At 43.6% G+C, this 14175-nt stretch overlaps 1 protein-coding gene across 1 annotated transcript in view; it reads right to left on the reverse strand.

The window, feature by feature from the left end:
- Nucleotides 1-14175, reverse strand: part of stk26 (serine/threonine protein kinase 26) — a 111446-nt gene that overhangs the window by 12069 nt on the left and 85202 nt on the right. Inside the window, exons 4-7 of the mRNA XM_063060505.1 lie at nucleotides 11256-11364; nucleotides 9630-9787; nucleotides 8422-8607; nucleotides 6270-6418 (exon numbers count right to left, since the gene is read on the reverse strand). Of these exons, the coding sequence (XP_062916575.1) occupies nucleotides 6270-6418; nucleotides 8422-8607; nucleotides 9630-9787; nucleotides 11256-11364 (602 nt within the window). The remainder of the gene's footprint in view (nucleotides 1-6269; nucleotides 6419-8421; nucleotides 8608-9629; nucleotides 9788-11255; nucleotides 11365-14175) is intronic.

The raw sequence follows: 14175 nt of genomic DNA on the forward strand, positions 1-14175 counted from the left end.
GGCTTATGAAGTACATACTTCCACAGGAGGGCGCGCAGAGGTTTGCTGGGGTTGCTATCCGGGAGGAATCAGGACCAGCGAAGCAGGCTGGTCCAACACTCAATCAGTTTAGACAATGGACAAACTCAGAACCATAGAAAGGGGTTTGACACTGTAGACAGTGAGAGGATGCGTTTTCCCCACTGCTTTTAGACTTCTGAACCAATCACTTCTACAGCCCCTTCCCAGTGATGCTGGCACATTCAGGCAGTCTTGCTGTTCTATTATTGTCACTTTAGCACTATTTCAGATTGTGCTACAATATTTGCACCACTCTGTTGTTTTGCACCATTTGCTTTACTTATTGGTGTATTTATTATGACCATTTATATGGTTCATTCTGTGAGCTTCACTTGGTACCCTGGCATGTAGGAGAACAAACTAATCTGAAACTGAATAAAGAGACAGCTCCTGAATCAGTTGTCATAGAGATGAGGAGGAATTTCTTTTCTCAGAGGCCTTGAATATCTGGGATACACATCCCCACACAGAGCTGGGTAGGCAGAGCCAAGAAGGCGATGAAGCCAATTTTTTGCCTTATTGGGTGTACAGGAAGGAGCCAAGGCTCAGACCCTAGCAGATGTGATCTCATTGTTCTGGAGGGACAGAATGGCTAACTCCTTGCATCTACTTCTTTGCTGATATACTGAGTGCCAGTCTCTCCCCCTCAAATTCCATGTAAGTATTTAAAGGCAAATTCTCCCCAGAGTCCTGGCTATAACTTATCCTTCAATTACTCTCACTAAAAATAGTATAACCCGGCTGTCTAGGCCTCTTACAGTAGGTTCACAGAGCTTCTTTAGTATCATTTGCACTAGCAATAAATCCTAATTAAGGCTGCAGAACATATGACTCAGTGACCAAAAATAACTGGGCTAACTGAAAGCTGCCTATTCACAGTCAACAAACACGCAGATAACTTGAGCTAACACTGTCCCAACCAAGAGAAACAAGCAGAGGCCTTTGATTAGTGATGAATCCATTTTTAAATATGCATTGTGCTGAGTTAGTCTGGTGGAACAGAGTGGGAAGATCCCACTGGTCAGGAGTGTTACCAATCAGCAATGATATATAGGATTTTGTACTGATACCAGAGCTTTAGTTACAAATTCAGGGCTTTCCTGCATGTAGTTCAATGTAAAAATCACACAGCGATGTTCAGGAAATACAAAAAGAACGTGGAAAGGTTTCTGAGGAGATTCACAAGGGCAGTTATTTGGATGTTATACAGAGACGGGAGAAGTTGTTCTCAAGAATTATACAGTCCTTCTGCCTACTGACCATCGCTCATCCAGTGTACACTAATCCAACACTAATCCCACTTTATTCTCCAGACAAAGCTAGATTTTATATTCACACACACTGGGCAACTCACAGCAGTCAATTAACCTACAGGCATCATTGGGATGTGCGGGAAAAAGACAGAGCACTTGGGGGGAGGGGTGGGTAAATTTGTGTTGTCCCAGGGAGAACATGCAAATTTGACACAGACAGTACCCGATCTCTGAAGCCACAAGCCAGCTGTTCTGCCTGCCACGCCACTGGCCTTGTGGGGTGGTCTGATTGAGGCATTTATGATAAGGAAGGGCAGATCAAGGGACAGAGAAGGAAGATGAATGGCAAAAGGGCCAAAAGTAACATTCAGAACAAAACTTGCCCTAGAGCAAGTACAAACGTTTATAGGTCACACTTGGAATGGATAGCAAATGGGATTTCATGACAGATAATTCAACAATAAGTACCCCTCCTCACAGTCCCCCACCCTGCTCTTATGACTATACCCCTCCCCCACATGAAACCACCACGGTGGGCTTCACAGCTGAACAGGTGAGAAGACAGTTGAAACGTCTCCACCCAAGCAAGGCTGCAGGCGGATGGTGTCAATACCAGGGTGCTCAAAGCCTGTGCCCCTCAGCTATGTGGAGTACTTCGCCATGTCTTCAACCTGAGCCTGAGTCTCCAGAGGGATCCTGTGCTGTGGAAGACGTCCTGCCTCGTCCCTGTGCCAAAGACGCCGCGCCCCAGCGGCCTCAATGACTACAGACCAGTGGCGTTGACCTCCCACATCATGAAGCCCCTGGAGAGACTTGTTCTGGAGCTGCTCCAGCCTATGGTCAGGCCACACTCAGATACCCTCCAGTTCGCCTACCAGCCCCGACTAGGAGTTGAGGATGCCATCGTCTACCTGCTGAACCGTGTCTATGCCCACCTGGACAAGCCAGCGAGCACTGTGAGGGTCATGTTTTTTGACTTCTCCAGTGTGTTCAACACCATCCACCCTGCTCTGCTTGGGGAGAAGCTGACAGCGATGCAGGTGGATGCTTCCCTGGTATCATGGATTCTTGATTACCTGACTGGCAGACCACAGTACGTGTGCTTGCAACACTGTGTGTCAGACAGAGTGATCAGCAGCACTGGGGCTCCACAGGGCATTGTCTTGTCTCCCTTTCTCTTCACCATTTACACCTTGGACTTCAACTACTGCATAGAGTCTTGCCATCTTCAGAAGTTTTCTGATGACTCTGCCATAGTTGGATGCATCAGCAAGGGAGATGAGGCTGAGTACAGGGCTACGGTAGGAAACTTTGTCACATGTGTGAGCAGAATTATCTGCAGCTTAATATGAAAAAGACTAAGGAGCTGGTGGTGGACCTGAGGAGGGCTAAGGCACCAGTGAGCCCGTTTCCATCCAGGGGGTCAGTCTGGACATGGTGGAGGATTACAATTACCTGGGGATACGAATTGACAATAAACTGGACTGGTCAAAGAACAATGAGGCTGTCTACAAGAAGGGTCAGAGCCATCTCTATTTCCTGAGGAGACCAAGGTCCGTTAACATCTGTCGGATGGTGCTGAGGATGTTCTACGAGTCTGTGATGGCCAGTGCGATCATGTTTGCTGTTGTGTTCTGGGGCAGCAGGCTGAGGGTAGCAGACACCAACAGAATCAACAAACTCATTCGTAAGGCCAGTGATGTTGTGGGGATGGAACTGGACTCTCTGACGGTGGTGTCTGAAAAGAGGATGCTGTCCAAGGTGCATGCCATCTTGGACAATGTCTCCCATCCACTACATAATGTACCGGTTGGGCACAGGAGTACATTCAGCCAGAGACTCATTCCACCGAGATGCAACACTGAGCGTCATAGGAAGTCATTCCTGCCTGTGGCCATCAAACTATACAACTCCTCCCTTGGAGGGTCAGACACCCTGAGCCAATAGGCTGGTCCTGGACTTATTTCCGCCTGGCATAATTTACATATCATTATTTAATTATTTATGGTTTCATATTGCTATATTTATACTCTATATTCTTGGTTGGTGCAACTGTAATGAAACCCAATTTCCCTCGGGATCAATAAGGTATGACTATGACTAGAACAGTATACAGGGAGGCGAATATGTTCAGCATAGAACATAGAAGAGTACAACATAGTTACAGGCCCTTCAGCCCATGATATTGTGCCAACCCTTTAACCTATTCCAAGAGCAATCTAACCCTTCTCTCCTACATAGCCCTCCATTTTTTTTCTATCATCCCTGTGCTGGAGGATTTGCAGGGTTAAGGGGAAAGGGTGGAGAAGGTGGAATGATCTCACTGTGAGCCTGAACAAACTCAACAGGTTGAATAGCCTCCTGTAACTGAATGGTTCAGCTCTCCTGCAGATTACGCGATTTGCAGCTTTCTCCAAATGGATTAATAGACAACGCTTGAGCTGATGTGAATTTAAACCAGAGTTACCATTACAATGTATCCTCAATGTCTCGTACTATGTTGCAGGAGGTCTGTGTCAGCTTTTAGTGCATGCTAATCCATTAGTGTTGCACTGTAACTCACCAGCCCTGACAAACTAGTTTGTTCCATCTATTAATATTTTTCAGTATTAGGAATATTTCAGACAGCAGGGTTTAAAAGATTACAAACTGTCATCCTTGTGTTTCAATCTGCAGTTTCTTATGCTTCCGTGGTTACTATTTCTTCATTTGAACGTGATGCAGCTGGCTCAACTCCAGAGAACTGGGCTCAATCCCGGTCTCAGATGCCATGAAATAGTGTGGAGTTTTGCATGTTCTCCCTGCAACATGTGCGTTTCCTCCTACATGGGTAGATTAACTGATCACTGTAAATCGGTCTGTGTATAGATGGGAGACAGAATCTGGAGCGAGCTGATGGGAAATAAAGTGCTGCATTCATACCTGCTTCCACCACCTTCCCAGGAGAGCATCTTCCAGGCATCTACCACTTTCAGTGTAAATAAAAAAATGCCTGACATATCCTTACGATCACCCTACTCACCTTAAAGCTATGTCTTTTCGTATTTGACATTCCTACCCTACCAAAAAGAATCTAAGCCTTTACATTTATTTGTTTCTCATATTACAAATTTCTGTCAGGTCACTCCTCAGCATCTGATGCCCAGAGAAAACAACCCACATTTGTCTAACTTCTCCTTAAAGTAATACTCTCTTTCCAGGCAACATCTTAGTAAAGCTCGTCTGAATCCTCTCCAAAGCCTCCACTTATAGAGCACGGCAATCAAACTCCACACATCATTTCCATTGTGACCTACCCAAAGCTTCATACAGATAAAGCATGACTTCCTAACGTTTATATGCAATGCTGTGACTGATGAGGGTAAGTATCCTGCCTGCCTGCCTTCTTTACCACCCTATCTGTGTTGCTCCTTTCATGGAGCTGTGCACTTCTAAGATCCCCCTGTACATCAATCCTCCTAAGGGTCCTGTCATTTACTGCGCAACTTTCCTCTTACGTTTGATCTCCCAGAGTTCAACATCTCATGCTCATCTGGATGAAGCTTCATCTGCTATTTTTCTACCTAAATTTTCAACTGAACTATTTCCTGCTATTCTCTGACAGCCTTTCTCACTATCCACAACTCCTCCAATTTCTGTGCTATTTGCAAACCTCCGAATCACTACCTACATTTTCATCCAATCATTTACATACACACACGCACACTATATATAACCGTGCAAACTCCAGACATACTGTAGCCAAGGTGGGGATCTATCTCACAGGAGTTCTGAGGCTGCTGTACTACCTGCTGCACCACAGTGGTGGAAGTTTGTTGTACTAGTGGCCCAGAGCAAACTCTGCAACTTGTACTCAAACAGCTGCATCAGAGCTTCACACTGTAATTGTTTGATTTATATTATAACATCACAGCTAATGTAGAAAGTAGTTTAATTATTTCCCCACAAAGACACAGAAATATTCAAAAGCTCATTAAAAGCTTTCCCGATCATTACATTTTCCATTCAGTATATACCTTCAGTTGATACAAGGGAGCAGGCTACTTAGCTGTTTCAACTTGACCATAGTATTAAAAGAGCTTAGGCTCTCCAGTATTTGATATTTTCACCCAAGGAAAAACTAACTGCCCCATCCAAGCCTTTCATAATTTTATATACTTGAATCAGGTCATCTTTCAGTCATTGACATTCCAGAGAAATCAATCTAAGATTACCCAATGTTGCAAATACTCTCTAATAGAAGCAACACCCTGTTCACGTAAATATTCACTGGACTCTACATCCATCATCAGAGATCCTCTCCACCCAGGCCATGCTTTTTTCTCCCTGCTGCCATCAGGTAGAAGGTACAGGAGCTTCAGGACTCACACCACCAGGTTCAAGAACAGTTACTAACCCTCAACCATCAGGCACTTGAACAAGAGGATAGGTACACTCATCTATTGAAATGTTTCCACAAACAATGATCTCACTTTTAAGGACTTTCTATCTTGTTTATTTCATGCTCTCATTATTTATTGCTATTTATTTATATTTGCATTTGCCCAGTTTGTTGTCTTCTATGCTCTTTATTACTCTTCCATTGATCCCGTTTTCAGTTACTGTTCTACGGATTTGCTAAGTATGCCTGCAGAACAAGAATCTCAGGGTTGTATGTGGTGACACGCATGTACCCTGATAATACATTTTACTTTGAACTTTGACTTTCTATGTCCCTTAATAAGAAACTTCCATCATTCTTGCTGGAAGAGGACATGTTATGGGAAGTGAATGGATAGACTGGGCCTCTTTTCCCTGGAGCTAAGGCGAATGAGGGATGATAGAGGATTATGAGAGGCATGTATAGAGTTGAGACTCGCCTGAATTGTTCAGTATTCTGGCAGTTAACATTTGACCTCTGGATTATTAATCCAGTAATTTCTCATATATTCAGAGATTAGATTAGAAAGCACTTACGAATCTGACTCATCTGAACTAGAGTCATCATCACTGTGCCCTTCTGCTTTCCACCTTTTGTACCCATCGATTAGTTCTGTGAGATAAGAGGTCTTCTTGCAGTTTTTAAGGATGAACTTGTGTTTCAACAGTTCCTTGGCTGTTGGACGCTAAGCAGAAATGGAAAGCGAGAATCAATACCTCTTCAGGCTGTACTAAGACACTCAGACTGACAAAAAATTTTAGATCAATGACCTGTCAGCAGAACTTCGATCTACATACAGTTGCAACAAAAAGTTTGTGAACATTTTGAAATTACTTGTTTTTTTGCATTAAATACTCATACAATATGATCCAATCTTCATCCAAGCCACAATAATAGACAGACACAATCTGCTTAAACTAATAACAGACAAACAAATGTTAATTCTCCTCGTCATTACTCAGTAAATCTTTTAAACAATCGAGGTCCAAGTTCAAAAAAGTATGTGAACCTCTGGGGTAACGCCTTCTACAAGAGCTATTTGGAATTAATGAGATTAGAGGTGTGGGTTGCCCTGCCCTATAAAAAAGACCAAGTCAGGTTACTGACAGCCTGCTCTTCTCAAGGAAGATCTGTTTCTATGCACCATGTTTCAATCAAAACAACTTTCAGAGGACCTTAGGAGAATTGTAGAGATGTGGGAAGCTGGAAAGGATACAAAAGCATATTTAAAGACCTGAGTGTTCATCAGTCTACAAGAGAAACTGTCTACAAATGGAAATTCAGTACTGTTGCTATTCTCCCTAGGAGTGGTCATCCTGCAAAGATCACACCAAGAGAACAACAAGCAATGCTGAAGGAAGTGAAAATGAGCCCAAGGACAACAGCAAAAGGCCTGCAGAAATATCCAGAACTTCCTAAAGTCTCTGTTCATGTGTGCATTATAGGAAAGTGCCGAACAAGAATGGAGTTCACGGAAGGACACCATATTGAAAATGCTGGCTCTCTAAAAAAAAACATATTGCTGCATGCCTCAGGTTTGCAGAAGACAGCTTCGATGTTCCTCAACCCTTCTGGGGCACCTCAGGGCCTAGACAGCTTGCAATCATTGAAAGAACAATAAAGTCAAAATTGAACGAAGACATTATACAGGAGAATGGCAGGTTAGCGGTTCGTCACCTGAAGCTTAGTAGAAGTTAGATGATGCAACAAGACAATGATCCGAGACACAAGAGTAAATCAACAACAGAATGGTTTAAAAAGAAAATTTGTGTTTTGGAATGGCCAATTCAGTGTCCAGACTTTAAATCAATTGAGATGCTGTGGCATGACCTGAAGAGGGTTGTTCATGCAAGGTATCCCAGAAATATTGATGACTGAAACAATTTTGCATGGAGGAATGGTCTAAAATTCCTCCTTGCTGTTGTTCAAGTCTGATCAGCAGCTACAGGAAATGTTTGGTGGAGGTTGTTGCTGCTAAAGGAGGTTCTACCATAGTAAAATACAAGGGTTCACATACTTCTTCCAGCCTGGACTGAATGATTAAGCAATGTGTTCAATAAAGACATGGAAAGTATAATTGTTTGTGTGTTATTAGTTTAGGTAGATTGCATTTGTTATTTTATGAGCATTTAATGCAGAAAACCAGGTAACTGGAAAGGGGTCACAAATTTTTTCTTGCAACTACATATCATTAGCTCTGGTGCCACCTCCATAGACACTTCCTGACCTGCTGAATGTTTCCATCATTTTCTGTTTTTATTACAAATTTCTGGAACCCGCTGTTATTTTCTCTTTCAGTAGAACATTGCCTGATCATTCAAGGCATCTTACTGGTCTGGATAAACTCTAGGCATAACTTAACTGAACCTTCTACACTTTCTCTTCATGTGCATACTGAAATACAAATGCAAGCAATTTATTATTAACTGCCACTTTGTTCTCAGAACTGTGCAGTGTTCCTGTCTGAAATGGCAGCAGTCTGAGTTCTATGTGTATGAAGGAAACCATTACTCAACCCCTTCAGACTTTTGATGAAGCCATATTACAGCCAAGGCAATGGAACAATAGCACAGTGTAACGCTCACTGAAGGGACAGGGATCAGATCTCCCCCCAAGCAAACATGTGGTGGAAACAGATGCTACTCAAACATGAGACGGAATCCTGAAGCCAATCCCGCTGATACTTACAAAGGATGGGTCCTTATTTAGGCATGCGTCCACAAATTCCTTAAAAGATTTGCTGAACTCTCCTTCCAACGTTGGTGGGTTGTTTTTGGGTATGAGAAAGAGAACCCTCATGGGATGCATGTCAGAGTTGGGTGGCTCACCCTTGGCCAATTCAATGGCAGTAATTCCCAAAGACCAGATGTCTGCCTGGAGGGGGAGAGACAGTAAATTTACAACACCACACACAGTAGCCCAGCAGTTGTGGCCAGATAAAAGGAAGCACAATTCTGTATTAAATTACCCAATTGAATGGGACAGAAGCCAGAAGCGCGGGGGTGGGGAAGGCGGTGAGGGAGAGTCTCATCCCTGGAAGAGATTTCAGAGTGTAGTACCAGGAGTAAGGTAAGTGGGGAGGGATGAGTGGACAAGGGACATCTACCATCCCATTCACCTTGTCTCCAGCACATAATTTGGGATCTCTTGTAGCCACCCATTTCAATTCCATTCCTCATTCGACACATCAGTCCATGGCCTCCTCTACAACCACAATGAGGCCAAACCCAGGTTAGATGAGCAACACCTTATATTTCGTCTGACTAGCTTCTAACTAGATGGCATGATCAGAAGTTTGGTAATTGCCCGCCGTCCCCTTCACTATTCCCCATTCCTGTTTTCCCCCACTCTCCTCATCTCCTTACCTTCCCCTCACCTCTGTCTGGTGCTCCTCCTCCTCCATTCTTGCTCATGGTCTTCTCCCCTCCTCTATCAGATTTCCCCTTCTCCAGCGCTTTAGCTCTTTCATTAATCCACTTCCAAACTCTCTTCTTCACCCCTCCCCCTCTCTTGGTTTCACCCATCACCTACCACCTTGTACTTCTTCCTCCCTTCCCCCACCTTCTTACTCTGACTTCTCATCCTTTTCTCCAGTCCTGACGAAGGGCCACAGCCTGAAACGTCGACTCTTTACTCTTTCCCCCAAGATGCTGCCTGACCTGCTGAGCTGTTCCAGCATTCTGTGTGCGTTTCTTTGGAGTTCCAACATCTGCAGAGTTTCTCGGGTTTGTGAAGCTAATGTAAAGTTGTTTCAAGATGCCATTGTGTTTAACAATTGAAATGCCAGGAGAACTTAAAAGCTGAAGGTTTAGGGCAGCAGAAGAATACACAGAGCAATATAGAAATGATGCACTGAATGGGCTCAGTTGTGAAGCCAGCTACCATACTGTTCTTACCTTCGAGTCATATGCAGACTGCTGAATGACCTCTGGTGCCATCCAGAATGGAGTGCCAACAAATGTGTCCCGTTTGATCTGGGTGTCCGTCAGCTGTCCGGCCACGCCAAAGTCCGCCAGCTTCACATCGCCTTGCTCAGATAACAAGACATTGGCAGCTAGAGGAGAGATGCAAGAAGTTGAGAAACACTTCACACCATAAAACTGAGGCTACGTCCACACTATGCCGGATAATTTTGAAAACAAAGCTTTATCTCTTCGTTTTGACCTTCTGTCCACACTGAAACGGCGTTTTCATCGCCCGAAAACAGAGATTTTCGAAAACACTCTCCGGAATGTGTAAATTTGAAAACGATTGTTTCGCGTTGTAGTGTGGACGGGGTAAATGGAGAGATTTAAAAACGTTGTCATGACAACACCACAACAACAATGCTTTTTCTGCTTCTGCTTGGGACTGCACAAGCACTGCTGGACGGCTGTTCTTGGTTCTTGGTTCTTGATCCTCCAAAACATTCCGCATGGAATTTAAACTGGAAGTGGCTTTCAAGCTGGTCCTCTTGGTTTCTCCGATTGCATCCTCTGTTCTTCCACCCGTACCCTCCGGTCTCCCAGTCTGCGGTAGTCGTACCTTCTATCTCCTGTACCCCGGGGTCTCCAAGCTGGCACCGTCACTGACTGACCATCGCTGTTATAATGCGTAGTCGGTGTGAATGGCGTGAGAGTTAAATTGTAAACTGAGCTTTTTTGACTAGATCCCCTAAATTGATTTGATTGAGTCTATCTTTAAAAATATTAATGTCAGAAATACTGAGCAGATTCCACTCTCTTAGTTCTTGATCCTCCAAAGTATTCTGCATGGAATTTAAACTGGAGGTGGCAGAGGGTGGGTTTAAGAAGGAGATTTTTGAAGAAGAAAAGCTGCCTTAAATTTAATTGGGTTTGGATGTGTGACTGTGTTAGGATTAAGACTATTCCATGCTTGAATTGTGCAGGGGGAAAATGAATTGCTGTACACACCTGACTTGGTAATTAGTATTTCAAATTGAGTTGAGTGCCCCCTTCTGCTCCTAATAGGTTTTGGTTTGATGAGGGATTGGATGTTGAGTTGACCATTTAACATTTTGTAATTGTTGATCTTGGGTAGAGGACGGTTTCATGCATGTGTTGTTTACTTTATTGTCTACGTTAACAGCTTGTTTGAAGTTAAACATCTCCACTGCTTTGCTGACTTTGTAGTCGTTTGTAACTCGCAGAAACAGCTCGAATTCATTGTCTATCGAAACGAAGATTTTCCCAGTTTTCTTTGTATTCCTCGAAGACATTGTTGAAAACTTTCTTTTGCTGTTGTTGTAGGTACTCTAGTTTTTGACCAATGGAAATAGCACAATGCCACTGCGGAAACGTAAATATTATACCGTTTCCTCTTCGCTTGTTTTCTGTAGATGTGTCTGCGCATGCACAGTAGGAGTAGATTCGCCCAAATATCTGTTTTAGTGTGGACAGAGATATTTTGAAAAACGCCTAGTGTGGACGCCTGTTGTTTTTACTCGAAACCGGCATTTTCAAAATTATCCGGTCTAGTGTGGACATAGCCTGAAACTCAGTTGTGCTGAAGTCACAGCTTACCTTTAATGTCCCTGTGGATCTTCTTCTCTGAGTGCAAGTAGTCCAAACCTTTGAGGATTTCCCTCAACATGGTAGCAATCTGGAATTCATCAAAGGGTCCAGCCCGGAGCTGAAAGAGAAATTTCCATTACTAACAGGCAACACAGACTATTTTTATAAACATCCAAGAATTCAGGCATTATAACAGTACTTGAGCAAATGCCAATTTTCTTGAAAGTTGCAAAGGAGACTCTTCGAAACTGCTCAGGAAAGTGCAAGAGGCAGAATACACTGCAGTTAGAAGCTGAACAGATAGAGGTATTGAGTGGAGAATACAGCTGATATCAGAGGCCTCCTCTGCAATAATACTCAGACTTTTCCAGCATCTCGTGTGCTTCACAGACAAGGAAGAACATTTGAGGGGCAGTGATTAGAATCTGTGGAGGTTGGTGGAAACCTGCAGATGGACGGTCGATGACTGGCATGGACTGGGGGGTGGGGGTGTCGTATCACTCTACAAGACTCACACAAAATATGTTACACAACAAGGTGACGTAGCTAGGGATTCTCCAGGTTTGATCTCATGACCAGAGCTCTGAGATATTGGAAAGACTTGCGTGTGCCAGTGCATGATACGCAAAATCTAATACAGCAAGTAGGAATGCAACCAGAAAGTTAGAATTTATTGCAAAGGGAACTGAATACAAAAGTTAGGAAGTTATGAATCAGATATAAATGGCACTGGTGAGACCATATATAGAATACCATATAGACTACTGGCATCTATTTCGAAAGGGTTGCTCATGCATTGGAAAGATGTTAAAGGTTTATGACAGTCATATCTAGAATGGGAAATGCTGTGTCAAGAGAAAAGGTCAGAGGTTAGGCACTGATGTTTAGAAGAATGAAATTTAAAGGCCTTGATTGAAATATATATGGGGAAGCATGGAGAGGGAACTTCCTCTTGTGAGAATCTGGAGATGAGCATCATAGTTTAAAAATGACAAGATACCCATTTAAGAAGGAGCTGAGTAAAACCTCTCTCAGAGGATTGCGATCTTTGCAACTCTATCTTGAAGGGCACGAGAAGCAGAGCCTTTGAGTATTTTAAGGCAAGGTTTTCCATACGAAGTGGGCTAAGCAGGAATATGGTACTGAGGTCACATTCAGATTTGCCATGACCTGATTGAATGTTGAGGTAATTGCGAAGGGCTCCACCTCCCAAATCCATAAAGCTATGAACATTACAATCTCCGAAGACTGAGCTGAAAAATTGAGGGGAGGCAAACACTATTAGAAGTTAATTTTTTTCTTCCTTCCAAAGAGGTCGTCCAACCTACTTTACTTTCTAGTATTTCGCGGTTGCATTTTCAGTTTCCACAGCATTGGCCTGTCAGTTCCATGTTGGAATGCTTCGTGCAAGGAGGCCAGATATTTAGCTCCTATCCACTCCCTCCCCCAACAAACTCTAACCTCTGACACCTGCAAAAGAGATCTTTACCCACACTGTAACTGTAGATCCAAAAGTAGGGGAGGCTGGTGGTGCAGTGGTTAAGTTACTCGACCGTATTCCAGAGGGCTGGACTAACAATCCAGAGATCCAAGTTTAAGTCCTACCTTGGCAGATGGGGAATTTAAATTCTGTTAACAATTTGAATCAAAACTATACAAAAAAAAACAATTACCAGATTGCTGTAACAGCTAGTCAGGAAAGGAAATCAGCCGACTTGCCTACATGTTGCTCCAGGCCCATTCACGTGGTAGGTTTTCACAGTGACCATCCACCTGTCCCCGCCATCTCAAGAGGCAGTTTAGGGATGGGCAATAAATAGAAATGATGCCAAGGTTCTGGAATTGAACAACCTGCCAAGGTCCTGAAACGCAAGTAAATAACAAGCTGGGGTGTGAGACACCCTCGCTGATGTGACGCTGCAGTGCACAGCTTGTGTGAGATAAACAACCCAGTGACAAAGTGATATCAAGCTCTGTGTACTGTATGTGGGAGGGGAGAAGGCCCATGGTCAGTGACAGCTCACTACCTCAAGAGACTGAGCAATGAAATCTGGATACCAGTTCAGCAAACACACAAATGATCACAAAGGGTTACCCTCTGAGACAGGGGTAAATTAAACCATGGGGGCCTCCTTTAGTACTGTTAGACAACCATTTATAGACAGGGAGTCACAAATGGCAAGGAAGTGGAAGGAGACCAACATTTTTCAGTCTAGAACTCTGATGGAGATTGAAGAGATGACAGAAGGCTGCTACACATCAGCCCTGACTTTGACTGGAAGAGGCTACTGAAGTGGCGTCATGAGTTCATTTCAGTGGTGAATTCCGTCTGGGGAGCTTTCAAAAGGGCTGCAATACCATGACTGGCCCCTTACAATGCTGCAGCAAATGCAGCTCAAGCCGTTTCCCGGAATGCATAGCTCTGCTCCCCTGCACAGCTGACAGCAAAGGGAAACCACAAGTTGACACACAATGCAGAGGTTTCTGCACAATGGGAAATAAAGGAGAGGGCAAAGGTAAAGGAGTACTGGAGTGAGTGAAGAGGTTTAGTTCTAGACCTGGAGAATTTGGAACTCTTCACCAGATTATGACGGACGCAGCCAATGGATGGAGGGGAGGCCCTTATTTCACACCCCTGGGTGCTAATTCACTGCCGACACTTGACTTCCGTTAAACTGTGACAAGGAATTCACATTAATCATTAAACCTATGCCTTTTGCCTTCTGTCTGTTGGACAGAATTTGTTGTCATCAGGGGAATAACGCAGAGACTGTGAGTAGTGGAGTTCTATCAATTCATCTTGCAAGACTTGATGTCAAACCAAGTCACAACTCCAAGATAACATAAACAATACTTTCAGCTCCTGCTTTTTATACAAAATAGGGAATGCATTGTGCTGTTTGGAATCTTTTGGCCATTTAGAAATTCA

This window comes from Mobula hypostoma, chromosome 10 (assembly GCF_963921235.1).
Source record: "Mobula hypostoma chromosome 10, sMobHyp1.1, whole genome shotgun sequence".
Classification (NCBI taxonomy): Eukaryota; Metazoa; Chordata; class Chondrichthyes; order Myliobatiformes; family Myliobatidae; genus Mobula; species Mobula hypostoma.